We start from the raw sequence: 24,524 nt of genomic DNA, 5'->3' as shown, positions 1-24,524 counted from the left end.
TAAATGGTAATTCATGTTTAATGTAGCTGATTTAAACTTATCAGAAAAAACAATTTCGATAGAGGACTGAGGATTGTTTATTGATTAAAAACCTTCTGGAAGTCCACAAAATTGTTAAGCTCCATGCAAGAAACTATTTACTAACATGAGAGCTTAAGGCATGAAAAATAAGTTATTGATTTGCTCAATGGATTGGTTAGATGGTTAAAGTCAGGGAATAGGGGATAATGTATTGGGTTTGGAGGGAAGTGATTACTACTGTCCCAGGAAGATTCCTGCAGGGAACTTAAGGTTTCACCATATTTATTGATTTTTTTTTTCAGCACAGTTGCAAAATTGGCTGCATTGATTTCAAATATTTGTAAAGGTTGATAGCATCGTCAGTAATATAGATAGTGTGTAAAATGATAAGACACTGATAAATCAAGCTATAAATTCATAGAGCACAGAAACAGACCCTGAGATCCAATTCATCCATGCCAACCAAGTTCCCCAGACTAATTCATCCCACTTTCCTGTGTTTGGCCCCGAATCCCTCTAAACATTTCCTATTCATGCACCTTAACAAATGTCTTTCAAATGTTGTAACTGTACCTGCATCTACCAGTTCCTCTGGAAGTTCACTCCCCATACAAGCTACCCTGTGAGTGAAAAAGTTGGTCCCTTTTTAATTTTTCTCCTCTCACCTTAAAATTATGCCATCTCATTTTAAACTCCTGAGTCCTATGGAAAAGACCTTTGCTATTCACCTTGTCAGTAGTCTTCATGATTTTATAAATCACTGAGGTCAGCCCTTAACCTCTTAGGCTGCAGTGGAACCATGTCACAGCTTATCCGGCCTCTTTTTTTTATATATAACCCAGTCCTGTCAATATCCTGGTAAATTCTGCACCTCCTCAAATTTAATAATATCAAAGCAGGTGGTCATTCACTAAAGTGAGAATAGAAAGATCAGTACTTTAGTTAATTCACGAAAAACTAGAAACAGTGGAGAAACCTGGAATCTTTGAACCAGGAGGAAGTCCCACCTTTTAGGGTGTTCTCATATGGTCAGTGGTTAGGGAAAGGGAGATGCGACTGCAAGTGAGGGAATCCAGAGGACAGGAGTGTCAAAGTTTGAGGTTCTGTTAGCTTGTTTAGATGAGAGCCGGGACTGTGGAATGGATGAGCTAAATTATCATGGCACTGTGGTAGAAGAAGTAATTCAAGAGGAGGGATCCAGAGCATGGTCAGGAAGATTGACACTATTCTCTGCTGCAAAGAGTCTGTGATGTCTGGCCAGTGCCTGGATTCAGGATGTCTGCTCTGGACTCAATAAGAACTTGCAGTAGGAGAGGGAATATCCAGATGTTATGGTCCATGTAAGAAACAGTGGTATTGATAGGTCTAGGAGAGAGATTCTACACAGCCAGTATAAGGAGCTAGATACCAAGTTAAGAAGGTGAACCTCAAAGGTGGTAATCTCTGGATTAATATCTGATCCAGTGCAAATTGGCATATGTAAACAATCTTAGAGAGAGAGTTACATGGCTGAAAGACAGATGTGGGAAAAGAGGGTTCACGTTCATGGGGGACACACAAACTGTGTGGTAAGTAGGATTTGGGAGGTTGCGATGAATCAAGAGTGAGTGAAGACAACAGAGGGAGATCTTAATGTGGAAAATGATAAACAATGACCGACTATAGATTGAAGAACAAATCAGATGGGACTAGAGGTGACAGAAATAATAAAAGGACACAAGGTATAGTGTTTGAATGCATATGGCATTTGAAAAAAAAAACAGGTGAACTTGTAGTTTAAATTCCAGCAAGTACATATGATCTATTGGCCATTACTGAGATATAGCTGCAGAATGACTGAGATTGGGAGCTGAATATTGAAAGGTGTATGAAACCTAGTATGATCTGGAACCTAGGAAAAGATGGAGGTGTGACTCCATTAATTAAAGAAGACATTAGCACAACAGGAAAGGATGACCTAAATTCAGTAAACCAGAAAAGTAACCAGTCTGGACAGAGATGAAGACTGTTAAAGTCAAGAGATCACTTGTGGAAGTTTCATACAGGCTCTTGAGTAGAACCAGGGTATCAAGGAAAAAATAATGGAAGTTTGTCAAAAAGATGAAGCAATTATTGTGGGAGATTTTAATCTACATGTAGCCTGGAAAAGTCAGGTGAGAAAAGTAATTAAAATGAGGAGCTTGTGGAATGTTTTCAGTTATTTAGGGTATTGGTGAGATCACATTTGGAGTGCTGTGTACCTTACTTGGGGAAGGATGTTAATGTGTTAAAAACAGTTCAGGGAAGATGTACAAAGCTTATATCTGGGATGAATAGATTGCCTTATGTAGAATGGCTAAACAGGCTAGTCCTGTATCCTCTGGAGTTTAGAACAGTCAGAGGTGACTTAATTGAAACATGCAGCTTCTGAGGGAACTTGACCAGGTGGATGTGGAAAGCATCTTTCTTTCTCTTGGAGAACCAAAAACTAAGGGCCGTGGTCTAAAAATAAGGTGGCGCCCATTTAAAATAACGTGAAACAGTTTTTTCTGAGAGTTGGCAGTCCCTTTCTTAAATGGCAGTGGAAAATGAATCTTGAAATATTTTACTGCAGAGGTATAGATTCTCAGTTTTCAAGACGATGAAAAGTTATCAGGGACATGCAGGACAATGTAGTTATGGTTGAAATCAAATCAGCCATGGATTGGCAAGGCAGGCTCAAAGGGCTCAGTGATCTACTTTTGTTACTTGTTCATATAGGACAATTTCATAGACCAGCATATTACTGCACCAATCAGAGAGCAAGATAGATTAGACTTGGTTTTTACTAATGTGAAAGAATTAATTCCTGACCCATAGTTGAAAGTGCCCCTGGGTAATGTGCAGTTTTTAAGTGAAAGAAATTCAAGACCATTTTAAATTTAAACAAGGTCAGTTATGAGTGCATGAGATCAGAGCTAGTGAAAGTGAGCAAGATGTTTGTTAAGCGATCGGCCTAATGAGATGCAGTGACAAACCTTTAAAGGAATATTCCAGAAAGTGTTAAATAGATTAATTGCAGCAGAAGAGAAATGTTATAAGGGATTAATCTACCACTCATGGTTAAGTAAAAAAAGTCAAAGATAGTTCAGACTGAAAGAAAAGAAATATGTGCAAAGACAGGTGGCAGGCTGTAAGATTGGACTGGAAAAAAAATTATGTAAAGCTAACGGAATATTCATAAGAGGAAAAAATATTCGCCAGGTGCTCTGTCCCTTCCTTTAGCTCTGTCCTGCTAGCTATGCATTTGTGCTGAAACGGTGACTCTTCCCTGATGCTATCGAGTAAAACGGTGATGGTGTTTTTTTTTGCTAACTTGTTTCTTGGGTATTTTCTGGGCTGTATTTTCCTTTTGGTGGTGGATAGACACTTATCTGTTTTTCTTTCTATTTACTTCCAAACTGCAGACTTTTAAGAAGCTGATTCCTGATGAGGTAAGCATCCTTTTTTTTATTTTGCTCTGCTCTTTGCTTTATTTTCATATTTTGTAACTTATAAATTACCTTAGTTTTGAACAGTACTTTGTGCAGACTGAATCTGCCTTTACTTCAGTGATCAACTGCAGAATATAGATAAGTATGTAAAGTCTATAATTGTGGAATGTGCAACTCTTAATATTATTTACAATGCGATTCTCTACTTCAGTGAAGTGTTATTTTCTTTGTTTTTATACAACAGTATAATCTGGTCAGTCTTTAAAGCAAAGAATAGGCCCTTTGACCCTCTAACCCTGTGCTAATCCAGATCCTCTATTTAAACCTATTGCCTATTTTCCAGGGATCTGTATCCCTCTGCTCCCTGCCCATTCATCTATCTCTCTAGATAAATCTTAAATGACTCTATTGTGCCCACCTCTACCACTCTGCTGGCAACAAGTTCCAGGCACCCACCACTTTGAGTAAAGAACTTTCCGTGCATATTTCCCTTAAAAGTTTCCCCTCTTACCTTGAACTCATGATCCCTAGTAATTGAGTCCCCCACTCTGGGGGGAGAAAACCTTCTTGCAACCCTCCCTGTCTATATCTCTCATGATTTTGTCAACCTCCATCAAGTTTGCCCCCTCAACCTCTGTCTTTCAAATGAAAATAATCCTAATCTACTCTACCTGTCTTCATAGCTAGCGCCCTCCATACCAGGCAACATCCTGGTGAACCCCCTCTGCACCCTCTCCAACACATCCACATCCTTATGGTAATGTCGCCAGAACAGTACACAGTATTCCAAATGTGGATGAACCAAAGTTCTGTACTACTGTCACAGGACCTAACTCTTGTACTCAATATCCTGTTTGCTCTTTTAGACAAAGTAAGATGTGGGTGAGAGACTGGGGTCTGAGGGGTTGGAGCAGAGGGAAAAAGATGGGAAGGTTTTCAGGAATCACTCTTGTGGATGTGGTTGGGGAGAGCACCTTAGGATGTTGAGATGGAAAAAACCTTGCGAGCAAGTTGGATACACAAAAGGGATGGGGTAGGGGAGCTTGGCAAAGTCCTTCAGTTGGCGATGTGGGTAGGAAAAAGATGTCTGTGTGGTTGCAGTCTCCTCCCAGACTTGGAGGAAATCCTTCCTGAAAGCCAGTATGGCTTCTGACTGAACCGTGGAACTGGAGCTGTGATTTTCAGCAGCTCCAAGAGAAATGCCAGGAACAACACCAACCACTATATATGACCTTCATCAATCTGACTAAGGCCTTTGACTCAGTCAATTGGAAAGTGATATGGAAGATTCAAAAGTCAGTTGTTCAGTGAAATTCATCAATATCCTCCGTCTCTTCCATGACGAGATGTCGGTGTCTGTCCTCACTGATGGTGATATGACCGAATCCTTTGAGGTCAAGATAGCAAACAAGCTGAAATGTGTTATCGCTCCACCCTTTTCTCCATGTGCACCATCACCGTTCTTCATCCTGTCAAGAGCAAGTTGCCCAGTGGTGGGGACGTTGCCTACTTCAACTGGTTGAAAACCAAGAAGAAAATTACAGACACTGACCTTGCTTGTGAAACCTAATTCAGTGGGTAAAAGTGTCATCTTTACTCTCTCAAGAAGGGAATCTTCAGGCCTCACTTAATGCCTTTGCGGAAGCATGCCAAATAATGGTCTCAAAACCTATACTGACCTGTCCCAGGTTGAGTTCTGGTCCACCCCATCATTAAGATTAATAGAAAAAATCCTCCCTCTACATCAATGCTGAAATTCAACAAAACATCCGAACTTTGAGTGCCATCTTTGGACACATAAGAATAAGAATGGGAATCTTCGACTGTGACATCTGTGCTAATACCAAGATCCTTGAGTATAAGGCAGTCATTCGTCTAACTTTTTCTTTATGGATTTAAAGCTTGCACTACGTATGGACGCCACCTCAAAAATCAGTGTTTGAGATGGATTCTCCACATCAGCTGGGAAGATAGGCGGACTAACACCAGTGTCCTTCAGGCAGCCAACAGCACCACCATCAAGGCCATGATCAACTGAAAACAACAGTGCTGGACTGGCCACGTGCTTCGAAAGCTTGTCTGACAAACAAAGCAAATCATCTTCACCCAGCTCCAGGAAGGCACTTAAACAAGACATGGGAAAAGTGAACATTTCATGCCCTGAAGACTTCTCTCAAGAAGTGCAACATAGATGTCAATGGTAGGCTATCTCAGTCCGAAGAAACTGACTTGAAGAAATTCCTGTAACAAAGTACAAAATTCTTTGAAAGTACCTTTTGGGAAAGGAACCAGAGAAAGGAATGCTCAAGATCTTGAGGCCCATTCCACCTCCTGGAAACATCTGCCAAATGTGTAATTGAAGCCATGGCTCGAGAATGAATTAACTATGTGGTCTGTCTGTATTGCTTGCAAGACAAAGCTCTTCATTGTGCCTTGGTACATGTGACAATAAATTCAGTTCAATTAGAATCTGGATCATCAGCCACACAAGGACTCACACAATACATGGGCTGTGACACAGAATTTCCTGTGTGAATGATCTGAGTTAACAAGTGATTGAAGGGGACTCAGCATCATGAGGCATTTGGGCAGAATCGATGGGGCAGAAGGACCGAAAAACCAAAGATCACAATTTAATGTGAATGGCAAAAGAACGAAATGCGACATGCAGAAGATAATCCTGCTCAGTGAGGTCGTGTGATCTGGAATACATGGCTTTAGGACGTTGATTCAATCATTATCTTCAAAAAGAAATCGAAGGAGCAATTACAGACACAAAATAAACACATGACCATGGGAAAGTTCAGTTGAAGTTGGACCAGCTGAATTGCTATTGCAGAAAGGTAGTCCTGACTTGAGGGACTGAACTGCCTCCTGGCCCAGTTTTGCCCATTGCCAATGTCTGTTTTTAATTTCATAGAGATATACAGCATAGAAACAGATCCTTCGGTTCAACCCGTCCATGCCGACCAGATATCCCAACCCAATCTAGTCCACCTGCCAGCACTCGGCCCATATCCTTCCAAACCCTTCTTATTCATATACCCATTCAAATGCCTCTGAAATGTTGCCATTGTACCAGCCTCAACCACATCCTCTGGCAGCTCATTCCATACACGTACCACCCTTTGTGTGGAAAAGTTGCCCCTTAGGTCTCTCTTATATCTTTCCCTTCTCACCCTAAATCTATGCCCTCTAGTTCTGGATTCCCTGACCCCACGGAAAAGACTTTGTCTATTTATCCTATCCATGCCCCTCATAATTTTGTAAACCTCTACAAGGTCACTCCTCAGCCTCCAACGTTCCAGGGAAAACAGCCCCAGCCTGTTCAGCCTCTCCCTATAGCTGAAATCTTCTTATTGCATCTTCTTACTGCCCCCTAGCATAAGGTGTCATCAGCAAACTTCAAAAAGCAAGTTATTCATTATTGTGGTGTAAAGCTCATTGTTTAAAGTCTGGGTCCTACCACCACTTATCACCACCTATAAATACCAAGTTCGTCCTTTATATCCCCCAATCAATTTTCCTTGTGTCGCAAGGTTATTCCTACTGTGTTTTGAATTCCACTAAGCTGCTGTTTGACTCATTCCCCTGTCTTGTACATGTCTCCTGACAAATTCTTTTGGTCTTTCTAAAGAATTTACTACATCTCTTATTCTGGAATCATCTCCCTGCACAGCACCTCCTTTAATCATATCAGTTAACACCCCGAACATATTTTTCATTCTTTGCAACGCAAGCAATTTTTAATCTGTTTTGCTGTTCTCCCTAAATTTTATGCTGCTTAATCTTTCCTTTGAATCCCTATATGAAACGGAACATTGTAGCACACCTTTTTTTTTGAAAATACAAATTTTCCTGATCAGCTGAGGAAGTGGTTCAGAGTAGACATTTAATTCAGTGCAAATTTTTTCTCTTATTTTCAACTATATTTGTGTAAAACATATCCTGAACTTCTACGCCTGCAGCTCTCAATGAATATTACACAGGAGTTGCTTTAATTCTGTTGAAGGAAAGTGAATGATCCATTCCAGTTGTCAACAACTGGTCATTTCCATCCTTTGTGTCTTACGTCCTTTGGATCTTTAGATCCTTTTGTTTAACCTCCCACATAACTGCAGTCCCCAACCCTCACCACCAGTGTGAGCATTATTAGCCTAACTGTAATTTTGAAATAAAGATACAACTGCTGTTTGTGATCTGAAGATGCAATTCCCTATTTCAAGAACAGTTTTTTTTGTTTGCTTTGGCAAATTTAATTCAACAACTGTTTTTCTAGCCATCAATATATGAGCATATGCACAAACATACGAGTTAGGAGCAGAAGTAGGCTATTTGGCTTTTCCACCAATCAATAAGTTTCAAACTGATTGATTTGTGTTCTGAATTCCACATTTCCCAGAAATGTCTGATTCCATTCCCTAACAAAAATCTGTCTATCGTCACCTTAAACATACTTAATCACCCTGTCTTCAACTATCTTCTGAGGGAGAATTTATTAAAGTCTCATAATCTAAAGAGAACAAATTTTCCCTCATCAGTATCCTCAAAGACTGACTCCTAATTTTAAAACACTTACTCCTCCACAAGAGCAAATATCCTTTTACGGCTACCTTGTCAAGATCATTCAGAATCTTTTAAACTTCAATCAAATCGTGCCTCATTCTTCCAAATACTTGTGAAAACAAGCCTAGCCTGTCCAATCTCTCCTTATAAAGCAAGCCACTCAACTAGATATGATCTCGTAAACCTTCTCTGAAGGACCACCAAGGCATTTACATCTTTCCTAAATAAAGAAACCAAAGCTGCACATTGTATTCAAGATGTGATCTCGCCAATGCCTTTATAACAAGCGTACCACCCTCACTTTTATGTTCCATTCCTTTCAAAATAGGATATTACTCCATGAACTACATGAATCATTTGCAGTATCTACGTACTAGTGATTCATGCATGAGAACAAGTAGATCCTGACAGGACTAGACAGTGTAGACTCAGGGAGGCTGTTCACAATGATGGCTGTGTCCAGAACCAAGGATCACAGTCTGAGGATTTGAGATCAACCATTTAGATTGAGATGAGAAGGCATTTCTTCACCCAAAGAATGGTGAGCCTGTAAAATTCATTACCACAGGAAGTCGTTTATGCCAAAAAGAATGAATGTATTCAAGAGGCAGCAAGATATAGTATTTGGGGTGAATGGGATTAAAGGTTGTGTGAAAACCAGATTAAGCTATTCAGTTGGACGATCGGCCATGATCGTGATGAATGGCGGATCAGGCTTAAAGAGCCAAATGGCATCTTCCTGCTCCTATCTTCTATGTTTCTATGCTTTGAGAAAAGGTAAGTGCACACTGAATCTTTGAGCAGACAGAAAAATGCTACACAGATTTGTTGGTGATTACATGGCCAGCCACACACATTACTGTATAAATATAATTATGAAAGGTTACAGGGGACAACAGAATATTTTATTCTTTCCTGGTTCTGTCTTGCAGCTGGAACGGTTCACTAGCATACGGAAGAAGGAGAAGCCCTATGTTCAAGCAAAGCACTCGTCAACACCAGTTTATGAAGATCATCCTTCTGCACTGCCCTCGTTGTCTGACAGTGAGGTGCTGGAGCTATTTGAGCAGATGTTGGTACGTGCTTAGTCCTTTGACCTTTCACAACTTACCTTTTGGCATGAATTCTTCAAATATGTTGGAAGCAGGAAATAAAGGTGTAAAATACTGAGGAAATGCAACCAATCCTCAGGATGTAATGGAAGAAAAGACTGATTTATCTTCAGTGTAGAGGCAGAGTTTCCTCTACTTTTTCTCAATCTGCTGCTGATAGACTTGTGAATTTGCAGCATTTTCAATTGATTGATAAATGAGTATTAATGATGCTTTTTATTTTCAACTATGCTTCCTAAGCCTTACTGAATTGCGCAGGATCACTTGGTATTTATAGCGCACAAATTGGCCATTCGACCCAATCTATGTTTCTTTCGAACCTCCTCTTATCTTTTCTCAACTAAATCTACCAATGTAACCCCTTATTCCTTTCTCCTCCAATTGCATGATTCACTTCACATTAAATTCATCTCTGCTGTTTTCTTTCACTGTTGCTTGCGTTAGTGAATTTCACATTGAATTATGTTGTTGAGAAGAGATTTCCCAGATATTCTTCCCTGGAGATCAGTTTATGCTTTTATTTTATTTCCTCCATGTTTTTTGAGAAACTGATATATCAGCTGGCGATTAAGGTGAGCATTAATGAATGTGATGGCTTTTTCTAACCATTGCATGCATTCATATTTTACATTTTGTGTAAAATTTTGGGTCATTTTTTTTTAGTCAAATTGAATGCTAGTTTGTGTTGCAAGAAAGATTGACCTACAAATTAGTATTTAGAATTCATCCAGTCACCAAAAGAAAACAATTTGATGGTCTTGGACAGCTGGTGTTGATAATTAGATCATCTAATGTACTTTCAACCACTTGGAATTTGGAAGTCTTGCGTTAAATCCTTAATGGAATTTGGTAAGTGCAGGAGTTTAACACAGATCTAAATCTTGAAAGATCTTTCAAGTTGCTAGATAAACAGTTTGGGTGGCACGGTAGCTCAACGGTTAGCACTGCTGCCTCACACAATGCTAGGGACTCTGGATCAATCCTACACACAGGGCACGGTCTCTGTGGAATTTGCATATTCTACCTGTGTGCTCCAGTTGCCTCCCACACTCCAAAGATGTGTAGGTTAGGTGGTTAGCCTTGCTAAATTACCCATAGTGTCCAGGGATGTGTAGGTAGGGGAGTTAGCGTTGGGAAACCCAGTCCAATAGGATAAGGTGGGAATAGGTGGGATGTTCTTTTTGGAGTATTGGTGTGGGCCAAATGGCCTGTTCATCCAGTGTAAGGATTCTGTTCTGAAATAATCAAATAAAATCTGATGATTAAATTTGTTTTGGACTATTTGAATGTGCAACTTGCTATCAGTAATTGGAACAAAATGTTGTGCTGCTAGTTAGAATGAGAGTATGACGAAGTTTAGATCTTATGGCTAGAATGATCTGCTTCTGTGTGTAAATTCTGTAAGCTCAGAATTGATGCTGTTGCTGTTTAACAGACAATAGATTCACACATGTATTGGCTACTTAAACAATGATGTTGTGAGATTGTCCCTGCAAAATGATACCTCAGCTTGATTCAACTTTCAGAAAATGTGTACAAAAGTTTGAAAATCTCAGATTTTTTTCTTGTCAGTTTATATTTAAGATTGTTATGCTGCAGTGAATTCAAGAAGCCTTTATGAATGGGGAATGTTTATTGGGGAAATAATAACGACCCCAACATTTAATTTCAATTCAAGAAATGCATTTCTGATATTCACTGTTTTTTCTTTTAATAGCTTGACATGAATTTGAATGAAGAGAAGCAACAGCCATTGAGAAACAAAGATATGATTATAAAAAGAGAAATGGTTTCTCAGTACCTTCATACCTCCAAAGCAGTAAGTACTGCACTGTTCCTCTTTGAGATTCTGTTTAGTTTTCTATGTCTTACATCATTTGAATTTTTGGTTGTCGTTAATATTTTAATCATTTACACAGATCAATTTGAGCTTGTGGGGTAATTTAAACCCTGCTAAATGTATGCATTTCCCACAAAAAGTAACTTAATTCATTATTATTTTGTAATTGGAAATTTTTAAAACCTATTCTTGGGGAAGTGGATGTTGCTGGCCAGGCCAGCATTTAATTGCCTAATTGCCCCATGATCTGAATGGCTTGTCAGGGCAGCTAAAAGTTAGTTGCACTGCTGTGGACCTGAAGTCATGTTAATGCCAGACCAAGTAAGGACAACATATTTCCATACCTGAGGGGCATTAGTGAACCATTTGGTTTTCTTTATGACAATTGTCAATGGTTACATGGTCACCGTTCGACCAGCTTTTAGTTACATGTTTTCTTTAACTGAATTCAAATTTCAGGTTCTGCCATATGGGATACAAACATATCTTTCTGAATTACTAGCTCAGTGACATCACCGTTATGCCATTGCATTCTGCTGCATCAAGCCTTTCACATGTAGAATTCATTTTTCTCTTTTAGGGGCAAAATCAGAAAGAAAGTTCCAGGTCACCAGTGATGTACATCCAAGAATTGAAATCAGGAATACGAGATAATCAGCTACTAAGTTGTTTAGAATCTTTGCGTGTTTCTCTCAGCAATAACCCAGTCAGGTAATGGACATTCTAAGATTTAACCAATATCAATCACTAATTACCTTTCAAACCTGCGGCCATGATCTAGAACGACAAGGGCAGCTGATACATGGGAAAGCCACGACCTGCAAGTTCTCCTCCAAGCTACTCCCCATCCTAACTTGGAATTATACTACCATTTCTTTTGTTCCGCTGGGTCAAACTCCTGGAATTCCCTCCCTAAAGGCATTGTGGGTCTACCTGTAGCACATGGACTGCAGCAGTTCAAGAAGGCAGCTCACCTCCATCTTCTCAAGGGCAACTAGGCCCGGGTAATTAGTGCTGGCCTAGTTACTAAAGCCCACCATCATCAATGATTAATTATTAAACAGAGAAAAACTTAGCAGTTTTGTGTGTTGTTAAGTCTAGTTTGTCTATGTCTATTTAAACAAAAAAAAGTTCTATGACATGATATATAGCTAATAAAGCACTTTGTGTAAGGACTCAATTGAAATGCTAGCTTCGATAGGAGATTGGAAGAGTGCACAGTCTCAATATACATTTCTAAATAAGTGTATGTTCTGTTACTGAACAAAATGAAAGTAAGGGAGTCAAAAACAGTGGTCGCTGGAAAAGCTCAGCGGGTCAGGCAACATCTGTGAAGAGAAATCAAAGTTAATGTTTCAGGACCCAGGGACCCTTCCTCAGAACTTGGAAAGTAAGGGAATTTCTGCCTTTTGAAGTTCTCTGAGGAAAGAATGCAAATGTTTTTGCAAATATTTTTGAAATTCATTCATGAAATGTAAGCATAATGCCAAAGCCATTACTTATTGTCCATCCCTAATTGATGTTGAGCTGCAGTAATCAGTGGAGTAAAGATACACCCACAATGCTATCAGAAAAGGAGTTCCAGGTATTTGATCCAGTCATGGTAATGAAATAGTGAGATGCTCCCATATTAGTCTGGTCTGCGGCTTGGTGGAGTGCTTGGAGATTTTGGTAATCCCATTTATCTGTTGCCCTTGTCTTTTTCAGAGTTAGATGTCAAGAATTAAGGATATGCTATACTCTGCACTCGGTGAACTCCAGAATCAGTATCATTTATTGAGAAATTGGATTTGCCTGAATGTTTCCAGACAAAGTATGAACATTTTAAACTTTCAGATGTGCCGAGAAATGTGCAGTTTCAACATGAAAATAGAGAGTCTAAAATGTTTTCGTCACTTAATACTTTCCAATGTTTTAAAATGCATTCCAAATACATTGTGTTTTTGAAAAGTGATGTGTTCATCATGTCACTGTAACTATTGGTTTTGATTTGTCCCACAATATATTGTTGTCATCTTCTATATGTTACAGACTCTGACCATATGTCAGTCATGTTCACCAAGGCTCTTAACAATGTTTGCAACCTGAAGATATTACAATTTGTATCATGGCCAAATAAATGCTTTGAATTATGGTCACCGTTGTAACATGGGCTAACCTAACAATCAGTTTGCATGTAGCTAGGTCATGCAAGCAGTGATGAGATAAATGAGCAAATGGCCCATTTAGTGTTAAATATTGTCCCAAGATATTGGATGAAGCCTCTACTAGTCTATGAAAATGCCACATGATTTTTTAACGTTACCTAATAGGACAGTTAGGATTAACATCTCACTCAATGTATGGTACTTCCAATACTACAGCACTTGTTTAGCACAAAACTACAATATCTATCTAGATTGTGTTGTGGTGTACTCCAGATGATTTGTGCCCACATCCATCTGATCAAGGTGGGTGTGCTCTGAAAATAAAATAAAGTACTGCCCTCCATAAGGCAGTTCGAGCTTGAAGAGACACTGTAATATCAAACATTCTGTTAGTTAATCTAGCTTCCCTGGGATTTTAATGCTTTTTGAGATTTCACAGGAACCTACAATGTTCAGTGTTGTTGGCATAATGTAACCAAAGGTTGTTCATTTAAAAACAATTGAAAGGATAAACATCTAGCGTGTAGTCCTACCATAGACCCACATTAAGGAGGACAAGTTGTTAAAATCAAATGAGGACTTGTTTATGAGAGAGTTTAAAAAAGATCTTGCATTTATATTTCATAACCTTGATAGGCAGTTAAGTTTTTTTTAAAATAAGAACATAGTTGTAGTATAGTAAACATGTATGGGGCAAAATGAGAACTTCCATTTATGTGGCAAGTTTCCTGTAATAAAACTGTCAGTTGCACCTCAGATGAGTGCAGTCAGACACAAACTAATGACAATCTAAAGGAAATATTTGAATAGGTTAGAAAAGCTTGATCCAGCTATCGATTTTAAGGAACGCTAGGAGGAAGAGAAGTTTAGGGAAGGGCAGAGTGAATGGAGGATGAGAGATTTAGGAAGTTACATTGAACATCAGATTGGTACTTGAGTTAGTCCTGAGGTTCACTGTGTCCTTCAGCACAAACACAAAATAATTGTCCCACCCAAGAGTTTCTTGGTTTCTCAGCTTTGTTGTCAGCTTTTCTCCATTACATTGAACATAGAATGTTCACATAGAACACAGCACTGGAACAGTTCCTTCATCCCACTGTGTCTGTGTTGACCATAATGCCATTCTAAATTGATCCCATCTGCCTTCACATCGTCTATAATATTGTATTCCCTGTCTGTTCAAGAGTTTCTCTGAATGCCTCTTCAATGTTGCTATTATGTCTACTTCTACCACCTCCCAGTATTGTCCAGGCACCACCACCCTGTGTTTTAAAAAAAAAATTTCATGGTTAAAACTTTCCCTGTCTCACTTTAACTGTGTCCCCAAGCATTTGACATTTCTACCCTGGGAAAAAGACTCTGGACTATTCACCCTATCCATCCATCTTATATTTTATAATTCTACCAGCACCCCCTCCAGTTTTTGATGTTCCAGGGAAAACAATCCAAGTTTGTCCAACCTCTCCTAGCTATTACAGATCTATTGAAAGAGCTTTGAATTCTGTGCAAAATATGGTGGTCTGTTCACAGTTTCTGGTGCTAGATGTCATGTTAACTGTTTATTCCCTGAACATTATAATCCAATTTGCCAGTTCATTGAAACTGTAAAGGATGATAAAATATTGTTACTGGTGTGATAAGCTTGGAACAAGGACTATCAGTAATCCTTATAAATTCCTTGATGTGTGTTTGGTTATTGTATGTACACTTGTACCCATTGGTGTTAAGAAAGTGCTGGCATGATTTGGCATTGATACTTCAGTTGACATTAGGGATTCATTGACGTCAGACACCATTTAAGCTGTTAATATCAAATACTACCAAGCAAACCTTTCCATTGAGTAACTTCTAGGTTCATTCCTTCAGAGATAGTTTAAACTAAAAATTAATATTCCAATGACTGAGCCATAATTAAGAAATTTAGACGTGTCTTAATTTGACCCTAACGTCGTGAACCCAGTTGCTGCAAACCATTTGGAGTAAATATTTGTTTTCTTTCTTTAACAGTTGGGTGCAGAACTTTGGTACAGATGGGCTAGCGACACTCTTGAGTATATTGAAAACATTACAGGATGAGCAGGACCCTTTAAGGTAAAGAAATCATATTACTTTTTGTGACCACTTTTTCACAAATGTACTTGTTAGAAATAAGACTTAAATAGTCTGCATGTGATTTTTAATCTGAGTGCTAAATCATTTTTAATCTTGCCTCTCATTTTCAACTTGTTCCCTTGTTGAGACGTTTGTTGATGTCCAATAGAATCTGACAATGTTATCAAATAAATCAAGGATTCACTTGGCAAAGACGTGTGACATATTGCAACGTGTAGCACTGAACTTGGAGTTGGATCATCCCAAGTGTAGTCTCGTCTGTATTGTTAGCTGGTCTCAAGTTGGGATGCTAAATATTAGAAACTCTTGGGTTAGGATGGGATGAAAAGGAATGTCTGGAACAATTCTTTCCTGCTGGACATCCATTAACCCTTGCATTGAGCGGTCATCTGTCCATAGGCAGGTCCTCTGCTCATAGCTATATCTCTGCTGCCCTGTGTTTTCCTCTTTACTCACTTATCAGAGGTTTCTAATTTTAAACTTCAATGAGCATTATGATTGGTGAGAAGAATACATGAGTTAGTTTTCTGTTGTCTTTGTTGTGCATGTAAAGGAAACACACATTCTTTTCCTGACGATTCCACATCCGTTAACAAGCGTTAACAGTCAAGATTCTAGCTCTCTCACCACCACCATTGAAATTCACGGTTCCACGGTTGGCCATAGCTCTTGACCCTGACACTTGGCACCTTTTACCTGGGCCTGGGTGCAGTCAGGCAGAATAAAGCAAATATAAATGCTACAACAGGACCAGAAATTGCTGGAGAAACTCAGCAGATCTAGTTGTCTGGTCACAACTCTGAAAAGAGCCCAAGAATTAACATAAGAGATTGATAACCTTTCATCAGAACTAGCAAAGTATTAGAAATACAGCAGCTGTTAACAAATACAGGGACAGAGAAAGCAGCTAGGTGAGGAAATTACAAGGTGGGACATTTGTGAGAACATAGGCTGAAGGGCCTACATCTGTTTCTATCAAGCTGGCATAGGGAAATCCCGTTTAACCAACTTATTTGAGTTCTTTGAAGAAGTAACTTGTGCTGTAGGAACAGGGAAACCAGTGGATATGTTGTAGTTAGCTTTCAAGAAGGTATTTGATAAGGTGTCACAGAAAAGTATATTGTGGAAAATAAAACCTCGTATTGTAGGGATAACACATTGGTGTAGATTTTAAAAAAAAACTTGATAACAGGGAGTAGAGAAATGAGTGAGTCTGACCAGGTGACATGAGTGATGTGTTGCACAGGTTAGATCTGGGGGCTTCAACAGTTCAAATGCATGATTTAGATGAAGGAATCCAAGACGTAGGAGCTAAGTTTTCAAATGACACGAAGATAGGTGGGAAAATGAATTGTGAAGAGGACACAAGGAGCCTACAGAGGGATATAGTTGTGAGTGAGCAAAAATCTGGCATAAAGAGTAGGATGTGTGAAATTGTCTTTTTTTTTAATCACATAAAAAAAGAACCATTTTATCTTCATGGTGAGTTTGCAGACTTATGAGGCACTTTGAGAGACCTGAGTGTCCTAGTACATGAATCTCAGAAGGGTAGAATCCAGAAAAGCTAATGGAATGTTCTGTTCTATTCTGAGTGGAGTTGAATGCAAGCATAAAGATCTTGTGCTTCACAGTCACCCAGGGCATCGGCGAGACTGCATCTGAAATACTGAGTACTGGGCACTGTACTTGCAGAAGGTTTTTAAACTAATACCTGGAATGAGTGAATTGCCTTATGAGGAAAGGCTAGACATGCTAAGCCTGTGTCCTCTGGAGTTAAGTCAGAAGGGTCTTAATTGAAACACACACGATCCTGAAGGGACTTGACTAATGTCAATGTGAGAAAGATGTTTCCTCAAATAAAAAATCTTGGACTGACAATAGCTGAATCATTCAGAGAGCAGTTAAAAACCAATAACATTGCTGACAGTCTGGAGTCATTTGCAGGTTAGACCAGGAAAGCATGGTGAATTTTCTTTTTAAATGGACTTCAGTGAACTACTTGGGGCTTTACAATACCTGCATAACACATGGTCACAGAATCATAGGATCTGTTTCCATGCTGTACATCTCTTCGATCCAACTCATCTATGCCGACCAGATATCCCAACCCAATCTAGTCCCACCTGCCAGCACCTGGCCCATATCCCTCCAAACCCTTCCTATTCATATACTCATTCCAGATGCCTTTTAAATGTTGCAATCATACTAGCCTGCACCAATTCCTCTGGCAGCTCATTCCATACACCTACCACCCTCTGTGTGCAAAAGTTGCCCCTGAGGTCTCTTTGCTTTCTTTCTCCTCTCACTCTAAACTTATGCCCTCTAGTTCTGGATTCCCCCACTCAAGGGAAGAGACTGTGTCTATTTGTCCTATCCATGCCCCTCATGATTTTATAGATCTCTCTAAGGTTCCTCCCTCAGCCTCCAATGCTCCAGGGAAAACAACCCTTGCCTATTCAACCTCTCCGTATTCAAGCTCAAATCCTCCAACCCTGGCAATATCCTTGTAAATCTTTTCTGAACCCTTTTCATGTTTCACAGCATCCTTCCGATAAGAAAGAGACTGGAATTGCACGCAATATTCCAAAAGTGGCCTAACCAATGTCCTGTACAGCCCCAACTTGACCTCCCAACCCCTGTACTCAATACTCTGACCAATAAAGGGAAGCATACCAAACGCCTCCTTAATAATCCTATCTACCTGCGACTCCACTTTCAAAGAGTTATGAATCTGCACCCCAAGTCTCTTTGTTCAGCAACATTCCCTAGGACCTTACCATTAGGTTTGGTAAGATTTGCTTTCCCAAAATGCCACACCTCACGCTTATCTAAATTAAACTCCATCTGCCACTTCTCAGCCCATTAACCCATCTGATTAAGATCCTGTTGTAATCTGAGGTAGCCTTCTTCGCTGTCCACTACACCTCCAATTTTGGTGTCATCTGCAAACTTACCAACTATACCTCTTATGTTCACATCCAAATCATTTATATAAATGATGGAAAGTATTGGACCCAGCACCAATCCCTGTGGCACTCCACTGGTCACAGGCCTCCAATCTGAAAAGCAACCCTCCACCACCACCCTCTGTCTTCTACCTTTGAGCCAGTTCTGTATCCAAATGGTTAGTTCTCCCTGTATTCCATGAGATCTAACCTTGCTAATCAGTCTCTCATGGGAAACCTTGTTAGACGCCTTACTGAAGTCCATATAGATTACATCCACCGGACTGCTCTCCTCAATCCTCTTTGCTACTTCTTAAAAAAAAAACTCCATCAAGTTTGTGAGACATGATTTCCTACGCACAAAGCCATGTTGGCTATCCCGAATCAGTCCTTACCTTTCCAAATACATGTACATCCTGTCTCTCAGGATTCCCTCCAACGACTTGCCCACCAACAGCATCAGGCTCACTGGTCTATAGTTTCCTGGCTTGTCCTTACCATCCTCCTTAAACAGTGGCATCATGTTAGCCTCCCTCCAATCTTCCGGCACCTCACCTGCGACTATCGCTGATGCAAATATCTCAGAAGGGGCCCAGCAATCACTTCCCTAGCTTCCCACAGAGTTCTAGGATATATCTGATCAAGTCCTGGGGATTTATCAACTTTTATGTGTTTCAAGACATCCAGCACTTCCTCCTCTGTAATATGGGTATTTTTCAAAATGTCACCATCTAATTCCCTACATTCTATACCTTCCATGTCCTTTTCCACAGTAAACACTGATGCAGAATACTTGTTTAGTATCTCCTCCATCTCTTGCGGTTCCATACAAAGGCCGCCTTGCTGATATTTGAGAGGCCCTACTCTCTCCCTAGTTACCCTTTTGTCCTTAATGTATTTGTAAAAACCCTTTGGATTCTCCTTAATTCTATTTGCCAAAGCTATCTCATGTCCCCTCTTTCCCCGCCTGATTTCCCTCTTAAGTATACTCCTACTGCCTTTATACTCTTCGAAGGATTCATTTGATCTACCTGACATATGCTTCCTTCTTTTTCTTAACCAAATCCTCAATTTCTTTAGTCATTCAGCATTCCCTACACCTACCAGCCTTTCCTTTCACCCTGAAGGAATATACTTTCTCTGGACTTTTATGATCTCATTTCTGGAGGCTTTCCATTTTCCAACTGTCCCTTTCCCTACAAACATCTGCCTCCAATCGGCTTTTGAAAGTTTTTGCCTAATACCACCAAAATTAGCCGTTCTCCAATTTAGAACTTCAATTTTTAGATCTGGTCTATCCTTTTCCATCACTATTTTAAAGCTAATAGAATTATGGTCGCTGGCTCCCAAGTGCTCCTCCACTGATACCTCAGTCACCTGTTCTGCCTTATTTCCCAAAGTAGGTCAGGTTTTGCATCTTCTCTAATAGGTACACCTACATATTGAATCAGAAAATTTTCTTGTACACACTTAACAAATTCTTTTCCATCTAAACCCTTAACATTATGGCAGTCCCAGTCGATGTTTGAAAGTTAAAACTTCCTGCCATAACCACCCCATTATTCTTACAGATAACTGAGATTTCCTTACAAATCTGTTTCTCAATTTCCCTCTGAATATTAGGGGGTCTATAATACAATCCCAAAAAGGTAACATCTCTTTCTTATTTCTCAGTTCAACCCTAATAGCTTCTGTGGATGTATTTCTGGGCATATCCTCCCTCAGTACAGTTGTAATGCTATCCTTTATCAAAAACACCACTCCCTCTCCCCACTTGCCTCCCTTTCTGTCCTTCCTTGTAGCGTTTGTATCCTGGCACATTAAAGTGCCAGTCCTGTCCATCCCTTAGCAACTTGTCTGTAATTGCTATGATATCACAGTCCCATGTTCCTAATCATGTCCTGAGTTCATCTATCTTCCCTGTTGGGTCTCTTACATTGAAATAAATGCAGTTTAATTAATTGGTCTTGTCTTGTTCTCTGCTTTGTCCCTGACTGTTTGACTCTCTTCCTTTCTCAACTGCCCCAGTCTCAGCCTGATCTCTTTCCTCACTATCTCTCTGGGTGGTGCCCCCCCCCAACCTTTTTATAGTTTAAATCTTCCTGAACAGCTCTAGCAAATCACCCTGTCAGTATATTAGTTCCCCTCCAATTCAGGTGTAATCCGTCCTCCTTGTACAGGTCACTTCTACCCCAGAAGAGGGAAATTGAGAAGGAGATCTTGTAAGGAGATCTCGGCTATCTGTAGGAATAATAGGGTGGTTACGGTTGGGGATTTTAACTTTCCAAACATAGACTGGAACTGCCATAGTGTTAAGGGTTTAGATTGAGAGGAATTTGTTAAGTGTGTACAAGACCATTTTCTGCTTCAGTATGTGGCTGTACATACTCGAGAAGCTTGACTTACTCTTGGGAAATAAGGCAGGGCAGGAGATTGAGGTGTCAGTGGGGGTGGGAGGGGGGGAGCACTTTGGGCCAGCGACCATAATTCTATTAGACTTAAAATAATGATGAAAAAGGATAGACCAGATCTAAAAGTTGAAGTTCTAAATTGGAGAAAGGCCAATTTTGACCGTATCACGCAAGAACTTTCGAAAGCTGATTGGAGACACATGTTCGCAGGTAAAGGGACGGCTGGAAAATGGGAAGCCTTCAGAAATGAGAACGCAAACCCAGAGAAAGTATAGTCCTGTTAGGGTGAAAGTGAAGGCTGGTAGGTATAGGGAATGCTGGATGACTAAAGAAATTGAGGATTTGGTTAAGAAAAACAAGGAAGCCTATGTAAGGAATAGACAGGATAGATTGAGTGAATTCTTAGAGTATAAAGGCAGTAGGAGTATACTGAAGAGGGAAATCAGGAGGGCAAAAAGGGGACATGAGATGGCTTTAGCAAAAGGGTTAAGGGGAATCCAAAGAGTTTTTACAAATACATTAAGGACAAAAGGGTAACTAGGGAGAGAAGAGGGCCACTCAAAGATCAGCAAAGGCGGCCTTTGTGTGGAGCTGCAGAAAATGGGTGAGATACTAAATATGTATTTGGCATCAGTATTTACTGTGGAAAAGAATACGGAAGATATAGACTGTGTAGGGAAATAGATGGTGACCTCTTGCAAAATGTCCATATTACAGAAGAGGAAGTGCTGGATGTCTTGAAATGGGTGCAGGTGGATAAATCTCCAGGACCTTATCAGGTGTACCTGAGAACTCTGAGAAGCGAGAGAAGTGATTGCTGGGCCTCTTGCTGAGAGATTTGTATCGTTGATAATCACAGGGGAGGTGCTGAAAGACTGGAGGTCGGTTAACGTGGTGCCACTGTTTAAGAGGAGTGGTAAGGACAAGCCAGGGAACTATAGACCACTGAGCTTGACATCGCTGGTGGGCAAGTTGTTGGAGGGACAGGATGTACATGTATTTGGGAAGGCAAGGACTGATTAGAGATAGTCAACATTGCTTTGTGCGTGGGAGATCACGACTCACAAACTTGATTGAGGTTTTTGAGGAAGTAACAAAGTGGATTGAGGGCAGTGCGGTAGATCTATATGAACTTCAGTAAGGCGTTCGACAAGGTTCCCCATGGGAGACTGATTAGCAAGGTTTGATCTCATAGAATACAGGGAGCACAAGCCATTTGGATACAGAACTGGCTCAAAGGTAGAAGACAGAGCGTGGTGATGGAGGGTTGTTTTCAGATGGGAGGCCTGTGACCAGTGGAGTGCCACAAGGATCGGTGCTGGGTCCTCTACTTTTTGTCACTTATATCAATGATTTGGATGGGTCAATGGGCTGAGAAGTGGCAGATGGAGTTTAATTTGGATAAATGCGAGGTGCTGCATTTTGGGAAAGCAAATCTTAGCAGGACATATACACTTAATGGTAAGGTCCTAGGGAATGTTGCTGAACAAAGAGATCTTGGAGTGAAGGTTCATAGCTCCTTGAAAGTGGAGTCACAGGTAGATTGGATAGTGAAGATGGTGTTTGGTATGCTTTCCTTTATTGGTCAGAGTATTGAGTACAGGAGTTGAGAGGTCACGTTGCAGCTGTACAGGACATTGGTCAGGCCACTGTTGGAATATTGCGTGCAATTCTGGTCTCCTTCCTATCGGAAAGATGTGAAACTTGAAAAGATTTACAAGGATGTTGCCAGGGTTGGAGGATTTGAGCTATAGGGAGAGGCTGAACAGGCTGGGGCTGTTTTCCATGGAGCGTCGGAGGCTGAGGGGTGACTTTATACAGGTTTACACAATTGTGAGGGGCATGGATAGGGTAAATATGCAAAATCTTTTCCCTAGGGTCAGGGAGTCCAGAACTAGAGGGCATGGGTTTAGGGTGAGAGGGGAAAGATATAAAAGAGACCTACGGGGCAACTTTTTCACGCAGAGGGTGGTATATGTATAGAATGAACTGCCAGATGAAGTGGTGGAGGCTGGTACAATTGCAACATTTAAGAGGCATTTGGATGAGTATATGAATAGGAAGGGTTAGACCAGGTGCTGGCAGGTGGGACAAGATTGGGTTGGGATATCTGGTCGGCATGGACGGGTTGGACCGAAGGGTTTGTTTCCATGCTGTACATCTCTATGAATCTATGACTCTAACAGATTCCAATGATCCAAAAATGTGAATCCATCTCCCAAACACCAGCTCTTCAGCCACACATTCATCTACTCTATCCTCCTTTTCCTACCCTCAGTAGCTCGCAGCAGTGGGAGTAATCCAAAGATTACTACTCTCAAGGATCTCCTTTTTAATTTCCTGCCTAACTCTCTGTATTCTCCCTTCAGAATCCCATCCACCATTAGATTACTTTTTTAATTTGAGATCTTTTTTGAATTCAAGTTTCACTATCTGAATTGTGGGATTCGAAAATGACCTCAAAGCGTTCATCTGGGAATCTGGATTATTAATCCCCTGACATTACCATTAGAGGAATAAATGCATAGGTGGGGACAAAACCAGACACGTTTGCATGTACTAACATTGTTGTATTCTCTCTCGCAGTCTGAACACAAAAATTCAACATGAAATTATTAGGTGCCTCAAATCTTTTATGAACAACAAGGTGAGTGTTTTAATAGCTGTACCTGGGTCAGTGTTGGACCCAGTTGACAGACTTCATTTTCTGAATATGTTGAATTTTTGTTGCTCCTCATTAACCATGTTTAATTGCTGATAAACACCAAATATTATCAACCATAGACTAACTCAGAAATACAGAACTGGGACATTCTTCCTTTGCAAAAGCATGTAAGCTCAGATATTTCATTAATGCTGTGGCTGAAGAAGTGCTTTGTTAAAAATTCATTCACGGAATAAGGTCAAGGCTGGCAAGGCCAGTATTTTTTGCCCATCCCTAATTGCCCAGAGTAAAAAATGAGGTCTGCAGATGCTGGAGATCACAGCTGCAAATGTGTTGCTGGTCAAAGCACAGCAGGTTAGGCAGCATCTCAGGAATAGAACCCTCCAACCACAAGGTATGAATTCAGATTTCTCCAGCTTCCTCATTTCCCCTCCCCCCACCTTGTCTCAGTCGGTTCCCTCAACTCAGCACCGCCCTCCTAACCTGCAATCCTCTTCCTGACCTCTCCGCCCCCACCCCACTCCGGCCTATCACCCTCACCTTGACCTCCTTCCACCTATCCCACCTCCATCGCCCCTCCCCCTAGTCCCTCCTCCCTACCTTTTATCTCAGCCTGCTTGGCTCTCTCTCTCTTATTCCTGATGAAGGGCTTACACTCGAAACGTCGAATTCTCTATTCCTGAGATGCTGCCTAACCTGCTGTGCTTTGACCAGCAACACATTTGCAGCTAATTGCCCAGAGGGCAGTTAAGAGTCAACCATTTTGTGGGTCCGGAGCCACATGTAGGCCATACCAGGTAAGGATAGCACTTTCTTTCTCTAAAGGACATTAGTGAACCAGATCTGTCTTTCATGACAATTGAGAATCGATTCATGGTTATCGTTCAACTCTTAATTTCAGATTTTTTTTTTAAATAGTTAAATTCAAATTCCACCATCTACCATGGCCTCGGGGCTGGGGGGCATCTCCAGAATATTTCCTGGGTCTCTGGATTAACTCTGTCATCGCCTCCTCTGACTAGAGTGTCAGTAAAGATAACAGACAGGGGGAGGAAATTGTGTGAGGGACTTCTGCCCTCTTTCCTTCACATATTCCTCTCTGAATTCCTGTTAGCAAAAATTTATTTTTCAAGTACTCTCATGGGTACTTTCACTTTTACGTACTTGTTGGAGGACTTCTGTCATCTGCTGAATGTTCTGCTGTGCATCTGGGAAGGATTGCCCAAGTTTTTGATCTGGACAACATCACTGCA

The 24,524-nt window shown here is 40.5% G+C and overlaps 1 protein-coding gene across 1 annotated transcript in view; it reads left to right on the top strand.

Annotated features, from left to right (window-relative positions):
• The window catches only part of LOC132823514 (protein diaphanous homolog 1-like), a 342,084-nt gene that overhangs the window by 78,886 nt on the left and 238,674 nt on the right, over window positions 1-24,524 (top strand). The window contains exons 2-7 of the mRNA XM_060837454.1: window positions 3,447-3,473; window positions 8,972-9,115; window positions 10,869-10,970; window positions 11,572-11,702; window positions 15,146-15,229; window positions 23,193-23,253. Coding sequence (XP_060693437.1) covers window positions 3,447-3,473; window positions 8,972-9,115; window positions 10,869-10,970; window positions 11,572-11,702; window positions 15,146-15,229; window positions 23,193-23,253 — 549 coding nt within the window. The remainder of the gene's footprint in view (window positions 1-3,446; window positions 3,474-8,971; window positions 9,116-10,868; window positions 10,971-11,571; window positions 11,703-15,145; window positions 15,230-23,192; window positions 23,254-24,524) is intronic.

Source organism: Hemiscyllium ocellatum, chromosome 16, assembly GCF_020745735.1.
Source record: "Hemiscyllium ocellatum isolate sHemOce1 chromosome 16, sHemOce1.pat.X.cur, whole genome shotgun sequence".
NCBI classification, from domain to species: Eukaryota; Metazoa; Chordata; class Chondrichthyes; order Orectolobiformes; family Hemiscylliidae; genus Hemiscyllium; species Hemiscyllium ocellatum.
Note: the sequence above shows the minus strand (reverse complement) of the source record. Positions and strands in the feature narration are given on the sequence as shown.